The sequence below is a fragment of the Neolamprologus multifasciatus genome, chromosome 1, assembly GCF_963576455.1.
Source record: "Neolamprologus multifasciatus chromosome 1, fNeoMul1.2, whole genome shotgun sequence".
NCBI classification, from domain to species: domain Eukaryota; kingdom Metazoa; phylum Chordata; class Actinopteri; order Cichliformes; family Cichlidae; genus Neolamprologus; species Neolamprologus multifasciatus.
In genome coordinates, this window is record NC_140439.1 from 9,336,086 (window position 1) to 9,362,068 (window position 25,983).

Below are 25,983 nucleotides of genomic sequence, written 5' to 3' on the forward strand. Positions count from 1 at the left end.
TTAGAGTAGGTGGACGGCTCTCTTCAGCTGACCTTCCATATGATGAAAAACACCCAGTCATACTCCCCAAGAGACACCATGTGACAACTTTGTTAGTGAGACATCATCACCGGGAAGTTGCCCACCAAGGTCGCCACTTAACTGAGGGGACACTTCGCTCAGCCGGTTTGTGGATAATTGGCGCAAGAAAGCTGGTTTCTAGCTTGATCTATGGATGTGTCATATGCCGCAAACTCAGAGGAAAGCCTCAAGAGCAAAAGATGTCTGACTTGCCTGAGGATAGGCTTTCCATAGAACCCCCGTTCACCAGAGTTGGTCTAGATGTCTTTGGACCATGGAGTGTAGTGTCACGACGAACAAGAGGAGCTACAGCAGAAAACAAGTGATGGGCAGTGTTGTTTACGTGCCTAGGAACACGAGCAGTGCATATAGAGGTGATTGAATCCATGTCCACCTCAAGCTTTATTAATGCCTTAAGAAGGTTTTTTGCCATAAGAGGACCTTCCAAGGTTCTCAGGTCTGACCGTGGAACCAACTTTGTCAGTGCCTGTAGAGAGTTAAGGATCTTTACAGATGACTCAGAGGTCCGAAATTACCTTAGTAATGAAGGCTGCTCATGGACCTTTAATGCACCACACTCATCCCATATGGGAGGCTCATGGGAAAGAATGATTGGTGTTGCTCGTCGGATCTTAGATGCCATGCTGCTGCAGTCTGGGCCTACCCGTCTTTCTCATGAAGTCCTTGTCACCTTGATGGCAGAAGTGATGGCAATTATGAATGCTCGTCCATTGGTTCCGGTGAGTACAGATCCAGAGTCACCGACAGTCTTGACACCAGCAATGCTTCTTACTCAGAAGGCAAACGTTGTGTCTGCTCCCGAAGGGGTGTTTGACTTGAAAGACCTTTACAGGAAACAGTGGCGACATGTCCAATGTCTAGCCGACATCTTTTGGAAACGATGGCGACAAGAATATTTGACAACACTGCAGTCCAGAAAGAAGTGGATCAATGACAAAAGGGACATGCAAGTCGGAGACATTGTCTTACTGAAGGATGACCAAACCAAGCGAAATGAATGGCCTATTGGTCTCATTGTTAAGAACATCCCTAGTCAAGATAATAAAATCAGAAAGGTGGAGGTTAGGGTTGTGAAACAAGGTGCTCCACGGAGTTACCTACGTCCAGTTTCTCAGCTCATCCTTCTGTTCCCCAAGGAAACTATAAAGAAAGACTGAAGTATACAGGAAACTAAACAGTAAAGTAAAAGAAGAAGTGGTATAAAATAATTTATACCAGGCGGGGAGTGTGTTGGTATAACTTTAATGTGGTAATATGCTTTTGTTTGTATGATTTGGCACCCTCTTGTGGCCACCGTTGGTACTTGGGAAGTTGTTATGCCCAGCTAGTTTGCTACAAGTGCTCAGTAGAGGTGAAACCTTTGCCCACGCATGCCTGTAAGTTTCCATTACATACTATAACCTTAACTATCTGATTTGTGATGCATGTGTAATGTGCGTATACTGAGTTACTATTTCAGCTGTGTGGTCATTACTCATTTGTAAAGCTACTTGTGTGCTAGCGACTGTATATTAGCATGTGTTTGCTAACTTGCTATGATCAATAATGCTAGTTAACTGAAGGTGATGTTTATGTTTAATTTAGGCAACCTTAAGATTTATGTTTTTGCTGGTTGTCATGAAAACTAAGTTTCAATTAGTACATTATGTATGTTCAGTGAATGAGAAGGTAATTATCTGTTTTGTGTTTATTTAGTTTTACAAAAAGAAAAGAGAAAGGAGAGAAACGAAAATGGATAAGGGATACCATGTATAAGAAGCTTTAGTAACATGGCCTGTAAACTGGAGATGCAGATCGAAGTAAAGAAGAATCTCAGTTCAAAGCATTCTCTTCTTCTCATTCTGTTCACTGTCTGTCAAACTGGATAAGCTAAATCATGCCCACATCTAGTGAGGACAGAACATGCATGCTTCAGCCATACACACTGTACAAATAGGACAATCTGTTTCAGTGCGAAAGGAGACAAATCTGTGACGCTGCTGTGTTCCTGCTGCAACTGCACTTACGATGTATGATGATGATGATGCCGGAACACTTTATCTGTCATATGTTGGTGTCGTTTCACCGTTTTTGTGCCTTAGGTCTCAGTCACACACGCCTAGAGATTGATTAGGAATTCCTCGTTAGTAAGCCCTTGGCAACTTCTTGTCGCTAGACAGTGGTGAGTGGCTTCTTGGGGGCTGTTACTGGGTCAGAAAAGTAGCCTGCACCAAAAACCTCCTTGTGATTGCTTAAGTTGTTTGTAGGTTGTTGTGGTTCCCCATAGTTTGTATGGTTGACGTTGATTTCTCTGCGACTAACTAACCATAGATGCAAACCGCAAATGGTGATTGTTCACCTTCAAAGTAAAAGCTGTGTGTTGACATCAGCATACTGACATGCATACAAACACATTTTCTCATTTGCCCGATAAGGCAAAAAAAGAGAAAAAGAAAAAAAAAGACATTATTTATAGCTGCACTAAGTATTTTATATTAATGACAGATTAAATGACTTTGTATAATGAGAAAAATGTTCCTCGTACTAATAAATCCATGGAACATTATCACCATGCTCTGCTGCTCCCTTCACAAGAAGTCTATGGATTCCTAAAAAATCTGAAAAGTTAAATGATTTCTGTAAAGTTCGAGCTCTTAAATAAACCAATTGCTTCCTCAAAACTATCCATCAAAAGTTAAATATACTAAAGACAAGGCAAATGAGACTGAGCTGCACTTGTATTAGTGGGTAATTTTGAGTAGCTCTGTGTTGGTTGGTTGCATCTTGTTATTGGAGGAAAAGAACATAAATATGATGACTTCACTTCACTATATTTAAACTGTGAACAAGCAGAAGAGATTAAAATAAATTAATTAAAATAAAATTAAAATTTCATCCATGTTATTGGGTCTTTTGTACCCTTATTTTTATTTGTATATAATACCTAATAAAAGTACCAATGGATTATACAACTATCGATAAGAGACAGTGTCATTGGTTTTACTTTTAAATTGAAGTTAGACACTTTATTATCAAAAGATCAAAAGTACTTTGCCTTCCATTCATTTTTGATTAAGTGCTCTGGTTGCTTTAGTAAAATGGCTGAATGCGAAAACATGTGTTTTCATTTGGGATCGAGCTAAAATTTGCCAAAGAATAAAGCAAAGTAGAGGAAAAAGAAAAGAACATAACAGTCATGAGGTCAAGGTACAAGCTAGAATAGCTAGAATGGGAATTCATTAATCAAGTTTAGGATTTTTTGGACAAATGTTGGGTGACAGAAACAAGCAAAAACTCAAACTGTATACAAGCCAACCCCGAGAAATAACACATAAAGGAAGGCTCCATATAAGAAAGCCCAGTAAATTTGAAAGTCAAACACTGACTGGAGTTTACTAATATGCATATCAACAATTCACAGTGTTTGTTGGTAATTACACTTGGACTGCTGTAACAAAATTAAATAAATTTTTTTGGTAACTCCTCTCTGTTCACAAAAAATTAGACAGTTAAAGGAGGACATCATCTCACTGTGAATGCAGGAAGCAGAGTCATCCGTACAGGGTTCATTTGCTGTCTCTTGCTCACAGTGGCTTGAATTTGTGCAGAGCGCAGTGAAATCATAAAATTATCAAAGCATACTGAAGCAAAACATACTGCCTGGGGGTCTGCAGGATCTGTCTCAGTCGCAGGTCATTGCTACAACATCCAACCATCCATCCATTTTTGACCACTTATCTGTGTATGGTTCATTGCGGCAGCAGTCTAAGCAGGGCTGCTCAGGCCTCCCTCTCCCCAGTCACCTCCTCCAGCTCTATTGGGTGGGTGTGAGGGTATTGAGGCCAGCTGCCAGCTGAGAGATGTAATCTGTTTTCCTGGGCCTGCCCTGGGGTCTTCTCTCAGTTGGACACGACCATAACAGCTCAACTGGTTTTACTCAACGCGGAGGAGCAGCAGCTCTACTCCAACTCAAAATGCCCCTATCCCTAAAGGGTATCTCAGAATCCCATGGTACCAGCTGATTTTTGCTGCATGGGTCTTATTTGTTCTTTAAGCCATATCCTACAGATCATGGCCACAGGTGAAGATAGCAGTGTAGATGAACCAGTAAATCGACAACTTCAACTTCAGGCTCAGGTTTCTAGTCCCCACAATAGTGTAGGGTCTGCTTCAATGCCTACACAGGACCAATCTACTTGTCAATCTCTAGCGCAGTTCTACCCCCACCTGAAAACAAGCCCTCGAGATACTCCTACACGTGAGAAATCAAGTCATCCCCAACCTGAAGCACAAAATCCATACTATTCCAGGTAAAAAATATGGCTTTTCTAACATTATAATAAAATAATAAATATCTCATCTGTTATAATCTGTTATAATAAAGTGGCCTCCCACTAGTCCAAATCTTAACATTTATGGAGGCGACTGAACACACAGTTTGGACAAAGTTAACCTTAACTGATGATTTGGGGTATAAACTGCTTGCTGGGAAATCTGCTTTTCAAAATATTGAATAGTTATTGTATAACTGAAAATACTGTTACACTGAGAATCAAACAAATGTGTGTTTTTCTTTCATTAAATAGTGAATGATGGGCTCCAGCTGCTCTTGTGAGGTTTGGCTTTATTTCAAGGTCATTGTTGTCAAGCACATAACTTCCCGCATTCACCAGGGCTCTATATGCCATCGAGGCAGGTAATGGAAATATATTTTGAAAAGTCTCTTTCAGTTACATCAGAGCTCTGTCCCATTACTGTGGCTTACAGGATTCCTTACTTAGTAGCCAAGGTAACTAGCCTGCTAACTGTAAAGCTTAACAATGTTTCAAAGGCTTTTCAATGTTTCAGTGTCCCTAAAAATAGGCTCAGAATTGCACCACAGGAGACACTCACATAGTTTATTTGGAGTAAAAGAAAATTGAAAAAAATGCTTTGGCAATTCATAGAGTGCAGTGCATTCAAATATTTGCATTTATGAGTTAATACTCCACGGCACATGATTGTGTGGCCTTTTAAAGTGATTCATTCTATTACCGGTGAGTATCTCAAAAAGCTCCACTTAACCGATGCAAATAAAATTAATTTGCTAACATTTTATTTAATGACCCAGTTCACAGGGGGGAGAAAAATACAGGCTGAATAATTTCAAATCACATACGTCTGTGAGACCCAGTTGTAAAGTTTGCTCTGTGTTTATTTAACCTAACGTCTTGTTTTCATGTGGAGCCCAAGGATGCAGTTTTTGAATCCAGTTACACAAAACAGTGAGAGGTGTCCTGGGACATGGAGTCACCCTGGGGAGGAAAAAAAATAAGATGAAGAATCTCATATATAAAGGCAAAGGTGTTTGTAAACTACACAAAACCCTGTGAAGTGAATTTCTCCCTCGGCATTGTGCTCAGTGTGCTTTAGTAAAAGAAAATTAGACCTCACGTCACATTTCACCTGCCTGTGCCAAGGAAATGTAGAGATATATAAGGCTGAGACACAAATATACAAAGAAAAGCTCTCTGGATCTAAGATTTTAAAGCTTAGTTAATTAAAATGAATTATTAACCTAATAATCTTTACGTTTAAAACTTCAATTCCTTAGGATTCAAGTTGAAGCGATTCTGTTTGCATAGCATGCTGTATTGGTTCCGATCACATCACAAAAGGCTTTACAATACCTGTGCTCTGAAAACATTATTTAGCCTCGTTGAGGACTCTCAGAGTAACACTCTGTTCTATCCCGTGTGGAGGCTTTCAGTGTTCACACTCACATCATGAGCAGCTTTGAGGATGGCCATGTATCAAGCTATCTGGGGTACAGTCTCTGTGCTCAAGGTGTCCACTGATGTGGAGCAGCAGAGTGAATGTCAGGCAGCGCTGGTCACTGTGCATGTTTGGGGGTGGCAGTGAAGAAGTGCTCTGTTTGTGTGAGTGGCTTAACTGAAGGCGGGCGCTGTCACAACCGAGGAACCTGCACGTGTGTGGCGATGGTGGCAGTAATGTGTGTAGTGGGAGTGAGAATTCAGGTTTAGACAGTGGGCAAGAATCCAGTGCATGACGGCATCATTGTGTGGACTATACAGTTCAGTGAAGGGTAGATTTGATATTTTCTCCCTCTCAGTAGGGCCTTCCTTTAAGCCAGAGCTTTGCCTAGGGAATGCTCACAAAGGAGTCTTCTGCTGCAGCTGGCAGAATCCTGCTACGTGATCTAAAACCAATTTCGCTATTTGAATAAGCTAACACTTATTTCCTTATCTTCCTCTTGCAGTCCAAAAAAATCCAGGCTCAACTGAAAGAACTGCGGTACGGGAAAAAGGATTTAATTTTTAAGGTAAGCTCAAACTGAAGGTGGGTGGCTTTATAGTAGCTCCAGACCAGGGGTAAACAGGTGCTTCATACCGCCTTCAAAGGATGATCCCATCACAGAAGGGGCTCTAATTAATTCAGGCTGCAATTATAAACTTCCATCAAGCAAAAGCAGCACAGGGCAAAGTCAATCCGGCAGCTCTTAGTGAACATACCAAGTTTCGTCCTCTGTTTCCACCTCTGCAAGATTCACCCCATCCTCTTTAATCTTCTGTGGTATGTGGATAAATGGTTTGGACAGCAGTGGATGGAGTTGATACAAAATTATGCATTAGATCATATAAGGGAACCTTCAAGACAAAATTACAGATGACACCATGTATTTCTACATTTCAGGGGTAACACCCATTTCAGGGAATCAGATATGTGCCTCTTCCTCACGTACTTCCTCCTCAAGCACAATAAAAACAGTGGCAGCGTTGTGTATTATTGCCCACCCGCACATACTCCATTGCCCTGTGAATTGCGAGCACTAAACGTTCTGGGATCTGAGCGCTCACATAATATTTATTGGCATTTACTGGTACAAGGACTGACCTTTCAGGCCTTGTTTGCGGTGTTAAAATGTCAGTTGACATTTTTGCCACAATGCCCTGTAATGCCATTTCTTATATGTATGTTTTGATGCTTTAAACGCATCACTGCTAAAGCTACGTTAGACATAAATGAATAAAAAAAGGACTCTGTCCTCGAGGATAGAATTTCATGCTTCTAGCCCTACACTTGAATATATTGTCCCTGGATGTCCTGCTCCTTGTTCTATTTCTAGTCTCTGAATGATGGATGCATCGACTTGTTTGCTTGGTGTCACTGCTCGTAAATCGTTGTCTCTAAATTGCATCAGTCAGTCATCCAAAACAAAAAAAAACTAAAACGTTATTGCTCAATGTCACCAAACATTTCAAGTGGACCTTTAAAACATTACGGTCTGTAGTGATTTGCAGCATTAGACAGATAAGGCTAATTTGATCATTCTCTTTATCTTGTAAAAACAGTCATCTTTCGAAGATGACAGAAATGGCTACTTTTTTTCTCTGGTGGAAAGGTCAGGGAGAAATGCATCACGTCCAATCCCTCTGGCTATTCCTGAAAAACTCATCTGTATTCCCCATGTGCTGTGATCAAAAGCCCAGCAGGGGCCAAAGGAGGGGGAAGTGGAGGAGAGTCACTCAAGATACAGAAATGTCATCAGCATCACAGGGGGGATGTCAGTCAAGGCACCTTGACCAGGAGGCAATTGAATTGGTTATGACAGCTGTTGTACCCTATCAAAGTGCCTTTTGCAACACAATGTCTTGGTTTTAAAAAAAAGAAACAAAGAAAACTAATTTCCAAGATTAGATACAGCAGAAGCCCCAAAACTTACATTTATCAAAGCTTAAGAATACCTTTTTTTGTTAGTTAGTTCATTCGTTTCTTGTTTTTCATAGTAAAATACAAGAAAATGCAAATTGATTAAATGATACAGCATGTTTCCTAGAGTAACCTAGAGTACCAGGGAAAAAAGCCAGCATTTTTAGTGCAACTCTTGTCTCAGGTGTAAGCTGTACAGTTTCCCTCGCTTTTCATAAACATGTTACTAAAAAAAGTATTAAAAGAAAAGAGAGCGACTTCCCTGACTTCCCAGGAGCCATATTCAAGCTTTCACAGTGTACTCTTCATTGTGACACTAAAATTACCCCCAGAGCTGTTTCTTTTAGAAAAAACATCTTTTAGAAAAAACAGATGTCGTCACACGCCTCATCTAGCCCAGTGGACAGCACCCCGCTGACCCCACACCTCTATAATGGACTCAGCACAAAAATATGAAGCCCCAGACTTGGGGGCACTAACCCTGAAAGTCAGCATATCTGGGACAGTGCCGTTGCGCCAGCAGAGCTCAAAGGACTATCCACTGATGATGCTCTTTGTAATGGATGTAATGGCCTTTACTATAAAGCTGTGCACATAGGATTTAGAGCTTTTAGACAACAAACTAATATTGAGCCTCATTTAAAAGAAATGTACTTGTGAGCAAAATGTGTGATTCCAGAGTGTATTAATGAATATCTTCATTTGCCACAAAGAGATTTTATGAGGCTTTTACAAAGCTTTGTGGCCATGAACTGTGCCTGATTACCTTAAGACTCCAACTGACTAAAACTCCCACTACATGAACTTCTAAAGGTGAGATCTGACTCTCTGGCTTCAGTGAAAACCCATAGGACTGATTGTTGCTCTGTCCTTGAGAGTCACTATATGTCTCATCTGTCAGAAAGGATTTAAACACAGTTCCTACCGCCCCATTGAGTGGTAGAACTGACATCATTAAAATAACCACTTTGCTGGTAGAAACTGACATGAAAATTAGATGAAATCAGTGAACATGCCAAGCCTCTCAGCTTTTTCAGGACACTCATCGAGGTACCGCACACCACAAGTTGATAAAGCTTACCAAAAGCTATCAATCAGTCACATCACCACTCACTAAAATTTAATACACTTGAGAGGGATTGTATTTGCTGTTTGTTGGGTTACCTGGCCTTGGATATTTTAGAATATAAGCCTTTGTAGTTTATCATTTCCGGAGGCAAGTAAAGACATCCGATAAAAGTTTATGGCTTAAAGTCCATCACCAAGGCCAGTTTTACACAGGCTGCGTGCAAATGATCCCAGCGCGGCTTTCTTTTTTTTTTCTTTCTTGTGGATAGGTTTATCAATAATAGAAGACTTCTCAGAAGAAGCTCTGTTGATCATCATAAGGAGTTACATTGGTCCATTTACTAAAACCAGCCCTTCTGTGTGTGCTGTTCAGTCCTAGGATTAACGTCTAAGAAAAACTTCCTTTTTAAAGTTTGATGGTTTTAAAGGGTCTGTTTTTATAAATGACAACATTAAAATATTCTTCTATCCAAGAAGCAGATATAATCCTTTTCAGTGCTGCTGTGAATTAACTCATGCTTATATGGTTTCATATGACTTCTAGGGTGTGCATAAAATGTTTTAAAAAGAGGTTTCGTTTTCACAAAAACTTAACCAAGATTTTGTCAGATTAATTCATTAATTATCACTGGTTAGGAAGGTTACTGAGATCCCTATGATCAGTTTTAATAGTCCCGAGGAGTCCTCTGAGTACTGTCCAATCCACATGTTGTTCAGTGCTCGAGCATTGTGTCCACTGTATCTGATATCTTAATGTTTCAGGCTCATAAAGACTCATTATGAGACTCATTGTTTTTCAGCTCCAGTCAACACAAAATACTCTACAATGACAAACACAGCAACTGGCTTTTTAGTGTTTTATTAAATCTAAAGGACAGTTGTATCCTTTTCAGTTCAGATCCTTCACTTTCACTTAGTGCCTGGCTAAAACACTTCTGGCATTTTTAAGAGTGAATCCTACACTTGTATTTTCAGGTCTTCAGAATTACTTTATTTCGTTCTACATTAATCTTTCCCTTTATGACTAGTCTCCTGGTCCATATTGTGGAAAAACATCCCTACGGTGTGATGTTGCTGACACTGCGATGACTGTTGGGATAATAATAATGAAGTGATGCTCACACAAGCTTTTTGGAACTGTGGCCATCTGACTAAAGGATTTCACCTTTACTGTTGGAGACTTTTTTAAGGGCTTTATGGGAAACTCCTCGTGGGCTGTGATACAGGGAGGATTGGCTTCCTACCATCCATAAAAAAGAACAAATATTTCCACAAAAGGATTGCTGGGATGCCTATCACATTGACGGTGATTCCTGGTTGGTCACCTGATGAAGACCCTTTGCCACAAAGAACTGTGTATAGCTGAGGAGCAGTACCAATGTTGGTAAACAGTTCACTCAATCTCATGGCTCAGTTTTTCACTCTGACATACATAATGAGTTGTGAAACTTTATATAGTTATATCCCATTAATTCAGTGAGGCACAGGTGGACTCAGATCAAGCATCCCATGGATCATTGTTAGGAAAGTGTGCAAAACAGTCCAAAAACAAAGATCTTTGCTTTGTCATTGTGGAGTTTTGTTTGTGGGTTAATATGGAAAAATATTAAGTATATACATTCCAAGGTCAATTTAGGATAAAATAAAATGTAAAACTTAAATTGAATGCAAATTGATTGAATTATATGTGTGTGCGTGTATCTGTGTGTGCGTGTGTCAGGTTTTATAACAGATAATTTAAAAAGTAAGAACAAAAGTGATGATCTGCAAAATAACAAAGAGGAGCTTCAATCCCTTGTGCTATAGATTTTTGTTATCAATATTGCTGAAGATATGGGGTGGAGCTGGAGAAATGCTTTACTTGCACAGTACAAAGAGAGAGGTTCAGCTGATTCAAAACTGTGTGTTTCTGCAGGGGCAGCAGCTAATGGACTTGGAACACAAGTTAACTGTGGCCAAGGAAGAACTGGAGAAGACTGCGCTGGATAAGGTGAATAACACAGGGGACGGGGTATCGCCGATGAGCGATGATGATCGAATGAATAAATTATGTGAAGTAATAGTAGTCTGCTTAAAGACCTTTTTTAAAGAGTGGATATCTAATGATGAAAGTAAGTGCAGAAGTTTAATAGCATGCTTGTCATAGCAATTTTCCCATCACAGTGTTGAGCTTCAACACATTGAACACATGCACAAGATTTATTTTGTGGGGGCATTATTATTATTATGGATGTGCTAAGTTGAATGAGTGAAAATTGCACGGGGAGAAAAGAGCTGATAAAGGTGATGTTGACATCAGTTAAGCAAATAGTTTGCCTGTGTATTATTATTGATGAAAAGCAAATTATTTTTAAATACACATTACTTCATATTGCTCTATTGACTTCTTAATCTTTACGTCTTGCCTAACGATGCCTTCTAGCTTTTCGGAAATCACTTTAAAGGATGTCAGCAAAATGGCTGTAATGCTTAAGTAAATTTCTCATGTGGATGGAAGGCAGTATGAGTGATTCAGAAACCGTCTTGTTTGTGTGTAATCTTGTTTGGGGACAGGAGTCTCAAATGAAGGCGTTGAAGGACACAGTTCACATCTGCTTCTCAGCCGTCCTGCACAACCAGCCCAGTAGCAGTCACAGATTTCCCACCTCCCCCACCCACTTGTTCAGATACTCATCGCTCATCAACAGCTCTAGAGTCACCTTTCAACAGCCACATGCCAAGGTAATTCAGAATTCATTGCAGAGCTCCTTTATTTTATTTATTTAATGTTTTTTCAAAAAGATGAACTAGATATTGTAAAATACAACTTAAGAAATAAACATCTAAAAATTAGAACAATAGTACAGCACAAGTAATTGAGTTGTAATACCATCTATTAAAGTTGCAGATGGGCTATACTGATAATGTTTTCTGCCTAACTCCAACATTAACCTTGTGTTTTATTATTAGCCATAGTCACTAGCTGCTACTTTAATGATAACTTAACAGATGGCTAATAGTATTTAAATGGCTAACGTCAATGTGTGCACTGGTCAAGATTTATTATAACTGTTTCATACTTAAGTGATGCAAATCTTCTCAAAATTCTTCATTAACACCGGGATGTCAGTCGTTAAGATGCTTTGCCAGATTTGTTGTGCTACTCTTCATTTGTTCAGCTGATAGTGAGGGGAGGGGCGGTGTGCAGGCACCTGCAGTGTGTCATGTAGAAAAGGTGAAGATTGCACCGTTGCTGTCATACTGTTACAAATTAGTATCCTACACATTAACAATTTTTAATATCAATTGTGTGTGAGTATCAAATTTCTTGAAAATCCTACTCTGTACGTATGCTAGTTCCAAGTTCAACAAGTTCCTTCACATTTGCAGATCTTTTTCCCCACTATTATCCATTATTATTATTATTATCATTATTACCATTATTATCCATCCTCATTGCTGGAATGATTAATAATGGTAACTTTCAGTATCCTAATTTTAATTTTTACTAGTGCATGTTTACTTTTCTTGATTTTAAACTCCCTCAAAAAAACATTAAAACAGTCAAGAACACTATTACACTAAGAAACACTAATACCTAATTATGGAAACTTCATATAAGAAATCTATATGAAAAATTGCTGTATTTAATTGCTTGCATTTTACATCATCTGGTGAGGAAACTTGCACTTTTCTTTTTTTTTCTTTTTTCCTGATTTTGCTGCTAATCAACCCCGATCTTTGTCAGTTGTTCTTTTAAGTCTTGATATGAATTCAGTCCTGACAGAAGTTATAAAATCAAACTGCTAGATCAACTATCTGTGCTACTCTGAGACTTTCAAAACAGATTTTAGTACAACATGGTCTTGAAAGTATATTTTAAGCTTCCACTTTACTATTATAGTTTAACCAGAATTACAGTCTTCTAATGAGGTAATGGTGCTAGTAGTTTTTACACCTATAATCAAAAGAAATCAGAGCAACAACATTTGTAACATGGAGCCACGTTCTAATCATGGCTGATTGCATTGTTGGAACGATTTTTTCCCAAGGCAGCTTCATTCACAGTAGTCTTGAATGAATAATTCAGGCTGAATACAAAATGTAATTCTACGGCCCTTTCATGTTACCAGAAGCATGACCAATGGGCCTTTTTCACAGCTGACATTTTGACTTGCCATATCAGGAAAGGCGCAGGTGTAATTAATACCATTAACAATGGCTGTGCTCCATTTAAGTACATCACCAGACTGTGTCAGCGAGACAGTATGCAAAATAATAGTGCCCTGCAACATGCCAAGCAAAGGAAAGTGCAATTGTTGTTTGGGTTTTGGGGTTTTTTCAGTCTTATTAGTTACATCAGTTGTTGCATGGGTTTCCTGTAGATATACACTGGGGGATATAATTATTTGATCCCCTGCAGAATTTGGAAGTTTGCTCACTTTCGAGGAATTGAACAATCCCTATTCTTATGGTAGTTTTGTTTTAATAAAGAGAGAGAGATTATCAATCAGAAATCCAAGAAATAAAAACACTTCCCATAAAAGTTGCAAATTACAAATTTGCACTTCAGTGAGTAAAATAAGTATTTGATCCCCCACAACTCAGTCAGAATTCTGGCTCCCACAGATTGGCTATGTGCCCATCTGGCCTGCACAAGGCTAGAATGGGCTACCAGACCATCAGAAGAAGCTTGATAATAAGAGGACAACTGCTGGTGTGATTATTTAGAAATGGAATAAATTTAAAATGCCCTTTGTCTGAACGTCTCTGCAAGTCTTGCCTCATGGGGTGAAGATGAACGTGAGGAAGGTAGTGGGTCAGCTCAAAACTACATGCGAGGAGCTTGTTAACGATCTGAAGGCAGATAGTCCCTCACTACGCCATGATGGATTGCAGTGCCAGCAAGGTCCCCTGTTCAAGAAGGCCAGTCTGAAGTTTGCCAGTGAACATCTAAATGATTCAGAGAAGGCTTGGGAGAAAGTGCTGTGGTCAAATGAAACCACAGTCAAGCTCTTTTGTATCCCACTGTGTTTGGAGGAACAAAAAAAGAAGCACATTTAGGTTGTGGAGTGGCCTAGCCAGTCACCAGACTGCCATCTTACAGAAAAACAGGAGATCAAATCAGTATTTTCCCCACTGTAATATGTTGATTAACAGTACAGTCCATGTAGTGTATCTGTATGTAATAAAAATGGCATAGACTTTGTCTTACAGTATGCAGTCAGTTTGATTGTCAGTCCGAACACAAATATTACCGTTTCTTCAGAAAAGTAGGATAAAAATGAGATAAGTTTGCTTTGCAGAGCCAAAAGTAAAGTGGAAAGAAAGTTGGATTTGGGATATGCTTCTGTAATGGTGCAGTATAATTTTCCCTCTGACTTTCCAGATAAGATAAAGCAGGCTGCAGTTTTTTGCCTCTTCCCTTTGTGTAAACACTTTCAAATTGAAATTCATTTCACACAGAAACTTAGTGACATCATGGAATATAACTCTGTGCCAAAATATTCACCTCACCGCACATCAGAGCACGCATAATGCACTGTCTGCAATATGAATTTAAGAGTTAGGCGATTATTACCTTCTTTTCAAGTGGCTATTTGTCAATCTGATGCCCCGAGTATCACTCTCTAGAGAGAAATAGCACAGGAAATAATTACTACCAAATATAACAGTTGGGCAAACACACTTCCAGCGGTTGTTCAGAATAATAACATGTCTAAATCAAGCGGCAGTCTAAATAGTTATGTCAGTCTTTGTATTCTGTTCTATAGATTTTGAAGAAAAACACTATTATTTTAGGGCTTTCCAGGAATTTTTTGGATGTTGGACTTGTTCTATATGAAAATTATTAACTCAATGTGACACAGTCTTTGTTTGGAGCCTCTTAAAGTCAGGGTCACAGCAGACTCAACTAAGGGCTCAGGATTTAATCCTTTTTAGGAGTAAAACAAGGTGACTTCCAAGAGGATTCATCCTACAAGTAGGATTATGCTTTTGGTGAGGGTATTGTGTCTTGTTTTCCTACTGAACCACATTTTAAGACTAATGACAAGTGTCAAATTGCAGTTGTATTTTGTTCTTTAAACATTCCTACAAGTATTTTTGTGGCTCTGTGCACAAGAAAAAACCCCAAAAGATATATAACTCGCATACAGCAATATATAGATCGCTGTTATTTCTTGAAAATATACTTTTTTATTACCCATGGCTGTTTTACCCCCTATCAAGCAGTCATGTCAACTTCAATCAGAGATTGTGCTAGTTCTGATTTCTGAAAAGCAGTCGCTGCAGTCACTTTGAAATCATCAAGTCGGCCACAGCGCCGCTGTGTCTTATCTGCCATGATACTGGTGAGCAATTCTGGCTTTAAGAGGCTTTTCTCTCCTCAAAGCAGTCACAATTTACTCTGTCTCTATCGTGGGTGCCTAAGAGATTTGACATGCCACTTAGAGGATTTTTTTAATCATGCTTCAGTAATACCATCCACGCCAGCGCCATTGCAGTACCTTTGCTGTGGCATCATATAAACCAAGATTCTATAATTGACACTTCCTGTTTACACCCTCCTTGGTCAAAACAAAAGGATCTCATCTGACTATGCATTTGCCCATATCTGCCTTTCAGACATACAGCCCAGTACATTCAAGTACAGGAGCAAAATCAGCATCATACAAAAGAAAAGACAAGTACAGGAATTTCAAGAAAGGTGTGGGTTGATTTTTTTATGCTAATGAAGTTTTTACTTCCCCCTTCATTACCATACAAATTGCAGCACTTCACTCGTGAGCAGTTGCTGGCTTCATTATCTCCTGTTGCTGTTGTACACTTGATGGGCTGTCTGATAAATCTCAGCGTGCCCTCACAGTGAAAATTACTGGGGTGCTCCATCTGTCCACTCCGCCTGTATATGTGGAGGTGGGTCAGATCCCATTTAATTCAATGCCAAATTTAACTCATATTACGCAATAAGAAAAAAACCACATACAGTAGCACTTACAGGGCATAAAAGAGCCAAATGTTCCACAGCTGTGGAGACAAATGTCGAGAACTTAGCTCTAAGAATAATTTAGCATTCCTCATTGTTGTATCTAACAGCATGAAATCACTTGGTTTGTGTAACTGTTATTTATTTTACCCCAGGTTCTTTTGTAATTTTGAGGCATGTATAAGATTTTCTTATTGTAGCTTAGAAGTGCAATACATAAAATAACTTATTATAGAAGGGATCCCTGTTGTTTTGCAGCTGTTTCAAGTCTTTCATTTCCTCAACTTACTTTTAATCTTTTAATCCATGTAAAGCAGAAACATGTGTCACTCCAAGAGACAATGTGTTATTAAACAACCAACCAAATTTGAATGAGTTTTCAAGATTCACTAAAAATGTAAAATAATAAAACAAAAACAAAATTCATTCTCTCAAACTTTGGCGGCTTGTCAACTGAGGGCGGTAATTGACAGCTCTTACACCTGCTTGAGCTAAGTTGGGTTTTTTTTAGCAGAATCACACAGATAAGAGAGCAAAATTATATCCTATATGTATCCTGTATTCAAGATGTGGAATAATAACAATAACGTTGCAGTTCTTACAACAAAAGCAGCCGTGAAACAAGACAAAACATCAGTGTGTACTCTATGAGGCGAGATAGTCAGTTTTTACTGTTCACCAGAATTAGGTGATTAGCTGTGAATCTTTGTAAAACTTCCTGGGGATGGTCACATTTACATGCTGGTGCTCTTTACCAATGAGGTTCTTCGCAATATCAATCCAGCTCTTCTCCAGCTCTGCATTTTAAATAAGAAGAATACATTAAAAATAAAATAATAAAAATATTAAAAAGACCTGCTACACTATCAAGGTATAGACATTAGTTACTATAGGCATATCCTACAGGAAACCAAGTGCTAATGCGCTTGAGTATTTAAACAGGTTTCTGTCATGGTGACGGTCATTCTAGGGACGCCTGGCCGCAGATTGTGTGATTCTGACCCACTCAGAAAGAAATCAAGTCTAATGAAAAGCAACTTAATTGTGTCAGGACCAACACATTAGTGTGATAAGTTTAAAAAAAGTTCCTTACAGCAGAGTACACTGACAGCATAATGGTGTACTGTTGATTAATTTAGGAATGTCTACAAAATAGATCTATCCTAAATACCTTAAATAGTGTATGTTTATTCCGTTAATTAAAGGAATGTGAATAGTTCTGAAAAATATACTATAGAGTATGCTGAATGCTATGGATAACCAATGACGGTATAACTTTATTAACATTATGTGAAAAATTACAAAAATTAGCACGAAAGAGATCACAAATAATCACATATCACATATAAAGAGATCACATATAATCACATATCACATATAAAGAGATCACATATATTCAAACGCTTGAATTTCATCAGCACATTTATACTAAAATCTGCTTTGTGTTGTGAAACCTAAAGTGCTTAAGTGCAGGGATGTTTGTTCAAGCACTCTGTGACACCACTTTGAGTGTCACGCTCGTAGTTTGAGTTACCGTAATGGGCCTTAAGCTCTGTTAGACACCACAGATAAGACTCTCTCAGACCCTGCCTGACACACACACACACGCACGCACGCACGCACACACACACACACACACACACACACACACACACACACACACACACACAAAGCTCTTCTTGCTGGTGAAAGATTCATTAGTGTGAGGATGCAAAGATCAGCAGGATTGAAGTGGAAGTTGCTTCATATTTAACAGTCTTGGGGAGAGAGCCAAGTCTTGTGGTCTGATAGTATGCAATTTTCATCAAAGTAATAGGAGATGATGTCTTAGATTCTCAGAGTACTGGGCTGGAGGAAAATCAGGCATTTCATTACCCTGCTCTAAGCGCTTACTATTTACTTTTATGATTGTTTCCTTGTCTATAAAAATTATACAGGATATCCATCTCTCCCAGGCAAAGACTAGACAGTAGCGAGCCGACAATCCAAAAACTGCGATAGAATCAAATTTGTGTTCTACAAAAGGAAAAAAAAGACCCAAACAATGTTGCCAAAAACCCACTTAGGTAAGTTAATCTCAATAATAGTTGCAAATAATCACAACTCAGCATATTTGTCTATGTTCTTTAACAGTCACTCTTCAGCTTTCTTTTCACCTTTTGCTTAATTTCACTCCATGTTTGGTTAAAGGCAGGCTCACAGTGAGCACCACTGAAAGCTTTATCACAACAAGCTTTATTAATAATTGAATAAATATATTTCTATGTATATCCAGATGCCTTCAGAATGATATAACTCATGTATGTCCGTGGAGTTATAACAGAATACTTTACAAAATTAATCAATTCAAATTGGTAATAAGAAATAATTTGTTAATTAGTATCTATTTGTAGCAGAACTGTTTGCTAGCATCAAATTAACATGTTATGAAAGTTTAACAACTTATCAAATAATATTATATGTAGTATTGTAATATTAGAAATGGTGGTTATTATGAAGTGTTACTTGGAAAACTGCTGCTTTTAAGCACTAAGGCTCTGCTGAAAAATCAGGGGCCTTGTGGAGAGACAAACAGATGGTGAGAATGGAGAGTGTGGCTGGTTCTGACAGATGCTGTCAAAAGTTCGGCAATTGTGTATGAAATGTTCACCCAAATGTGGTCACTTCCACAACTAATGTCAGTTCTCCTGAACCTGCCTAAAAAGATGTTGCTTCAGCTGACACAATAAGAATAGCGTTTGACATTGACAGGTTAAGATTGCTTATGTTCATCTTGCAACTGTCTTGCTTTACGCTCTCAAGAGACCACGTTTGACCCAGTTAAAGTGTACTTGCCTTGTGCAGAAGACTAGCTGCAGAAGACAGTCAGACTTTGGGAGAAAGATCTGGTATAACAAGCCTAATTAATATTTCAACCCTTGGTCCTTACCAGACAAGATGGCATGATGAGTGAAAAGATGATGTCTGCATCTACACGAGTGTAGATCCTAAGCTTTTATTCAAGGGATTGAAAGAAATTATTATAAAGTGATAAACTGGAATCATTGTTAAACACTGCCTGAAGTCTGGATCTCCTGAACATGACCAAAGAATGGATTTCCTCATTTGTGATGCTTTGCCATGCCTTTAGTGCAGCCGTCTTCAGTTGCTGTTTGTTTTTTCTCAACCAAATAAAATCAATGCAGCTGCTTCTGTGATCCATGGTCACTGGAATCCATGCAATTCATCCATGGTCATATCCTCATATAAGGATCCCAAATGCCACATTTCCTTCAATTCCAGAACTTTTACCTCCATAATTATTGAAGAAATAATGGAATCATCTGCAACTGTCCATGAAGCTTTTGAGTGTCAAATTATATTTTGTCTCATGAAAAATAGGGATGCCAAATTAATATATGTCCATTTGTGCTGTACTCTCAAATTAAAGCTAAGAATCTACACTTGTAAGCATATTTTTTGGCTTCTAAACACATTGACAGTGTGATGCAAGATTGTGTTTTAACAAATTATCTGTCTGTTTATTTATATACAACAGTTACTCCTTTAACCACAACCACTTCTCATAATTTTTTTCTAAGTGCCTCTTACTTAAAGCAAGTATGTAAAATTTTTAAATGTTCACCAGATCAGTCATATCATCCAAAAACAGGCTATAAATCACGTTTCAAATGACATCAGGAGTTTAGTGGGATAATGAGGAACATTAATATTTTTATAGTCTAGGTTTTTGCTTTTTCCTGAGAAGTTATCAGTCATTTCCCATAAGACCATACCATTATTTGTCAGTATGACAAATAATGTTCCTCTGTTCAATAGCAAAATGATGACTGTCATGTAACTCTCCAGAAACCCGTATCCATTTTTATTTACTTTTATTTTACTTTTTTGCTTGTTTTTGTGTGTTTTTGCTTTTTGGACTCAAGCACTGCTGATTTTAAAGTGCATCAACCTTGCAAAAGTCATGTTTTCTATGCGGACATCATTTCAGGTGGTAGCGATATGGTTTGCTCTACTACCTCCAGAGAAAACCTTTTCATCTCTGACTGTCCGTCTTGTTTTCCTTCCTCTATCTCAGAATTGCTTTGGCTCTGTTTGCAGTGGGTCACTTCACTGAAACATCATTGTTGATCATGTGCGGGTCTTATAGTATTAAATCCCAAATCTACCTTCTGAACTGCAACTACTTCTCACTCTGACACCTCAGAAAGATTGGTAAAAGCTGTGTATTTGTTTATTTATTTAGTGTCATAACATATTCTGATCCTAACAATACTATGCAAGTATGATGGTATCCAGTTACTGTACATATGAACACTTAAAACCTTAAATTACACAGTGCATCAGATATATTATCTATTTTAATCTAACTAGAACCCTAAAATGAACAACCATGCAGTATTAAATATGACCTACATTTTGGAATACTGAGAAACTTTTGTTTTTTTTGTCTTGTAATAAATGAAATTGAACATAACTACACAAATCAAATATATGTTTAAATATAAAATAAACATATATGTATTAGAACTACTAGGTTTTGAAGAATTTCATGAACCTATTTGCACATGTGTTTTTAACCCCAAGTTTATATTTCTGTTTTCCTCTGCAGGATATCTCCAAAGTTCAGAGAATTGTCACTGCCAGTAAATCACCCATGAACGTCAGTGTCATGAGGAGAGAGAATGGTGGAGCCAAAGAGTGCCAGATGGAAAAGGTGAGCCTTTAGAGTAATTAAAATACAGTGGCCTCTCTAATCTGAGTTTCAGTTGTTCACTAAATTCATACTCATAGTCCCTCATCAAAAGTCAAAGAACTCGCTTTTGCTTCAAGTGTCCTTAGTGGGTTCATGAATTACAAAATTTTATAGAAGGTCAAGTTTCAACTAAATGATGCATCTTTAGTTAGGAGTTTTGGTGTAGCTCAGCAGTAATTTGGTTTAATGAAATTACACATTACTAAAGGAACGCCATGTGCTGCATGAAGACTAATAACACAGTTTTACATTGCTTTGGAGATTGAAGGTGACCTATTATGTTTTTCTTTGTTATGGGTCCTACATGCTTAACTCACTTGACTCTTTATAGCTCCATCCCTTCAGTCTAGATTACCTTTTTTATCCAGTCCAAATGAGATCCCAATATCCTCGTAGAGCTTAGTGACATGGATCAGTGAGTCAATCCATGTCACAGGGATGACTCACTGCTGATGTCATCCCTGTACAGGATGTAGCTGATGACTGATAATCACTCCACTTCTACTTTTAGCAATATGCTGGGTTAGGATTGAAGCCAATGCAGAACAGTAGTGTTAACAGTGCATCACTTTGGTATATTCCACTCTTGATTATGACTTCTGTGATTGCCAGTGGTCTTCCACAGCCCCGCTGAGTTCCTGTTGAACATTAGTAGTGTACTACTAGTGTTGCATTGTGCCAAGCAATATCGATGTGTGCCGTATTGAGTCATAGGCTTTCTGAGCTATGCTCATTTGTTGACTCAAATGACTTCTTGGTTTGGTTCCTGTGATGGTTTAGAAGAGCTTTCATGTTGTGGAGGATCAGGTAATTGTAAGTTAGATTACCTTTGTGGGGGTCCTTCATGATCAATGCTGTTTTGCCCTGTACTAACCAGCCCAGATGGGTACCTGCTGTTATCAGCTCACTTATTGCCTATATCCCTCAGTCACGGAGGTTTAGCTGTGAGCACAGAAGCCTGATCCACCTTCAGTTCAAACCTTCAATTTATAACAGGGAGCTTGTTTTGAGAAAGTTTGGTTCAATGAGTGCAAGGGAGCTAAAACAACTTGTTTCAGGCAGTGGATAAACTGAGCTAGTGCGGCAAGGCCAAGTAAAAAATCAATAAGGATTATTTTTATCTGTGAATCGTACAAATCTTCTTGAATAGAGTCCCATATAAATGTGCATTCGTAAATGAGCATAAGAAGTCCATTTTAATGAGTTGAATAAACTGCCAGTATTGATTTGGTGCTTTTCTTTTTGTTTGTCATTTTAAACTGGATATTCATACTGAACTATGGGGCAAACAAAATGCAATTCTGAAATCGTGATTTGGGCTGTAAGACATGTCTGTACATCGGTTTAAGTACATTTAAGCAAAATAATGAATACAAAAATACCTTAAAGATTAATTGAGAAAGAAAATGTTTTTTCGTTACATCCTTGAAACTCACTAACAAGGTACTGCGTTCGTTTGACCTGTTATTGCATGGGAAAGTACTGTAGTTGCAGTGATCACAAAATTTGCACATTCACACTTCAAAGAGCTCTTCACTCAGAGCCTCATTGACACTTTGACAGCGGTTATTGAGGAAGGAGATCGTGGAGCAGTCACTGACCTCTCCTGTTCAGATTTTTTTCATGAAGGACTTTGGTACCTCAGACAAGAGACTTGCTTCTCCAAGGTCCGGGCAACTGTGAGCAGTCAGCTATGAGGGAGGCTCCAAAAGACTGCTTCCAACAATGTCAAAATCAAGAGGCTCCGAAGAAGCAGAGGAAGTAAACAGAGCCTGTAAGGATTTTTGACAAGTGGCTATCAAGAACTATTACAGGCATAAGTTGATAGACTACAGGAGACAGGGGAATAGTGAGGAGTGCTGCCCTGGAAGGAAATTGCCCTGTGTGGAAACTGTGTCAAAGAGATTGTTCCTTAATGAAATTGTGCCAAAAACAATGTTCACTGGCGTCTCATAATTGATTATATAATTTTGGCAGGGGCGTGAAAAGGGAGAAACATGCTGATACAGATAAGAGGAGACATATTTGAAACAGAGACTCGTGTTTGCCCATGATCATTGCTGCTTTTCCCCCTTGTCCTTTTCTCTTTGTGGGCGGGGAGGAAATGAAGAAAGACAATTTGTATGAGCATGTGTAGCTTGCAGTGTGTCCCTGGTTTGAAAATGAAATGTGATGGCCTTGCTATACTTTAACAAATTGCCTATGTTTTATAGACAGGATTGACATTCAGCTGATACAAAAAGTGCTGCTGTCAGCGCTAATCTGGTTAAAATGACGTTAACTCCATAACTGCATTGATGCGGCAAATCTCCGTTAGCGAGTTAGCGCGGATCGTGCGTGAGTGGGGCTGCAGGGCGTCATCGTGTTAACGAGCTAATCACGCTAACACGTCGACGCCATGCACCCCCATGCACGGGGAGCGCATTAATGCAGTTATGGCGTTAAAGTCATTTTAACGAAATTAATGCTGGCAGCACTAACAAAAACATCACAGTTGGTGTAAATAATTACTGTTTTAGTACTTATTATAGATTACAACAATCATTCATTTTCAACAATCCGCAGCTTCAAATAACTGCTTTCTCTTTTTTAACAACCAACCCAGCTCTTTATAGTTTGAATAATAAATTGTTAATTGACTAATAAATGAATACTTTTAAACATTTAAAGTGCACATATAAGGCTACGTTTCTTTCATAATGAGAATAAGATAAGCAGCTTACTCTGCTTACTCTGTGGTTGTTGAAGTCAATGATTCCTTGAAGTTTATTTGTAAAAATGAGAGGTTTATGAATTTGAATGATGTGAGTTTATTTATGTTTTCACTGAATACATAAAGCTGGGACACTGTACACTGCTACATCAGCTTATCACCCTATGTAATACAATATATCTGTCTGGCAAAGAGGTATATTTTTTTTCATCATCATTTTAGTTACTGTAATGAAAAAATAAAGTTAGGATGACTGGGTAAATAAAGTATTCCTCATCTCGTCATCATCTCATATTGTTCTCATATTGTTCTCCTAGACTGGGAGTGACTGCTTCCAGAATCAGACGGAGGAATCAGCTCCAGAAAGCAGAAAGCTACCAGAGCAACAGCAGGTGTGTGTCACAGGATTTATATGAAAATATGAATTTATATGCTGACATATTTTTCAGTTAGTACAGTGAAGTTTTATGTTAGTTTATTTTATTGGTTTATCCATTTAAAAGTTAATTCATTCATTCTCAGTCCTAATGCCATTTTCTTTATATCGAAGGCATACATGTTTAAAATTTAAAATTAAAAAAGTCTTTTGGAAAATAACACAATTCTTATTATTTTGCCCTTGTGCACCATCACAGTGGTGTAGAACGCCCTATCACCCTCACCCTAAAAACAAAAGTACTGTATTAACTACAGTCATCTTTTTTTATCTAGAGTCTACCATTTTCAATTTCAATAATTTTCAATTATGTCCAAATATTAATGCATCTGACTGTATACAATGCACTTTCATTACTAGCAAGTGATATACATATATTATATAATTACATAGTTTATGATAAGATAGTGTAGCAGTTTTTACCATGTCATAGCTTTTTGACAATAATTTTTGGATTATCCTGCAGTGTAATCAAACAGATGGCATGACAAGCCATTTTCAAACGACAATATGGAAAGAAAGGCAACACAGATGTAGCTGACACATTGTGACGACATCCTTCCTGACAACTACTAACTAAACAAACTGATTTAGCTCTGCATATAATGAAGTACATCCCAAAGACATCAAATGAAACACAGTTGATGATTCATCAAGACACAAGCGAGACACACAACATCTACATCACATTCCTAAAATAAATGGAGAAAAAAAGCAACCAATCCATAAAAATCTATTATTCAGTGTGCCAATGTCACCTACAGTATGTGATATTCAATGTCCTGTCAAAGTCCATGCTTAACTGCCTCCCTCATCCTATTATTGAATTGAGTCACACCTGTTTGGTGGTGGCAGATGGTACAGCAAAACAATGCATCTCATTTCAATGCAGTGCAATACTGTGTAACTGAGCAACTGTCTTGCATTCCAAGTGGCAGCAATCCATTTTTAGACACGCAGAGTATTTGCAAACAAATACAAGAATATTGCAAAGGAGACAAATGGGCTTATTTGACTTCTCAGGTTTATTTTGTGCCAGAGAGATATTCTGTGAAAGTTTAACAATTGCTTTCTTGTGTAGCAACGCTTTGGACTATGTCACTGATTTATAGCATTATGAGATGTAATGCTATTTCGATTTCGATTTAATATAGTGAACTTAAGCTAGGATGTTACTTGTTAGGGGAGTCAGAAGAATTCACCAAGGCAAAAAAATGTAACTGCAAAAAGAAATCCTTGTTAGGGCACAAAGTACATTTTTAATCCTAGTATTGTTTTCTTTGAAAAAGAAGAAATGCAGGAAAACAGTAGCAAGGTTTTCAGCCATCACCATAAGGTCGGTCTAATGACATTGTAAGACGTAATGGTTATATAGTTATGATCCTTCTTAGATCGCTAATTGGGAAATTTTCATATTGTGTTGCAGTACTAAATGTACAATAGACTCTTTTCCTTCTGTCAGTTTTTATCCCTCTTGCACAGCACTTGCCATACATGGTGTAGTAAACAGTTTGATTAGTAGTAATTTGCATTCCAGTCTCAGTGGATCAATCTGCATTTAGGTGCTCCGTATTTCTGTCACTTCTCCACCTTCATTACGCGTTTTCATGTTCGATTTGTGGCAACTGAGAACCCAAGTGTCATTTCTCCTTATGTTCAGATGTTTTTGAAAGAAAAAGTATTTGCAGTCTTGTACCTGTGCCATTTAAACTTAATACAATGTATCTATATTTCAGATTATGTTTAAACACATCAATAACTTCATTGAAAAAAAAAGTTGTTTCATTTTTTTTCTTTTCTGTGTTCCTATAGGTCAAACATATAACTTCATACCATTTTAGCACATGTTGACATTCTTAAGCAACAGAGCATATTTCAGAAGTACCACAGCATGAGTAATGTTTGTGTCTGACATTCCTGAATTCATTAAAAATGTGCAAGTGGAAGCACGCCAGCTGGAATATAAAAATCACAAAGGGTGATAAGGAAATGATAAAAAAAATCAAGTAAGGCAGCTATGCAGTCATTCAAATAAACAGCTACTGTTTATGATTCAAAGTGAGGAAAAAATTTAGCAAAAATATGTTTTAGGCTTCCAAAGAATTCCTTCTTGTCAGTTTGCCGAGGCAAACTGCGTGGAGTGTGAAGAGTGGACCCAGGTGCAGACATTCTAAAACTCAAACTTAACTGATGAGCTGTTTATTAAGGCAGACAGAACAGTACAAAATAAAAGGGCAAAAACAATGCAAACTAAGCAATAACCTAAACTGGGT

At 38.1% G+C, this 25,983-nt stretch overlaps 1 protein-coding gene and 1 long non-coding RNA gene across 3 annotated transcripts in view; one reads left to right on the forward strand and one right to left on the reverse strand.

Annotated features, from left to right (window-relative positions):
- The window catches only part of luzp2 (leucine zipper protein 2), a 155,057-nt gene that overhangs the window by 124,904 nt on the left and 4,170 nt on the right, over positions 1–25,983 (forward strand). The window contains exons 7-11 of one of the 2 annotated variants that reach the window (XM_085154362.1): positions 6,320–6,382; positions 10,754–10,828; positions 11,392–11,559; positions 20,418–20,522; positions 23,592–23,666. In XM_085154362.1, coding sequence (XP_085010488.1) covers positions 6,320–6,382; positions 10,754–10,828; positions 11,392–11,559; positions 20,418–20,522; positions 23,592–23,666 — 486 coding nt within the window. The remainder of the gene's footprint in view (positions 1–6,319; positions 6,383–10,753; positions 10,829–11,391; positions 11,560–20,417; positions 20,523–23,591; positions 23,667–25,983) is intronic. The other variant, XM_085154366.1, reaches the window with a different exon arrangement.
- Positions 9,042–10,344, reverse strand: LOC146525298 (uncharacterized). The gene is made up of 2 exons (XR_014873153.1): positions 9,434–10,344; positions 9,042–9,356 (listed from the first exon to the last, which is right to left on the reverse strand). It is a non-coding gene; the product is annotated as an uncharacterized LOC146525298 (long non-coding RNA).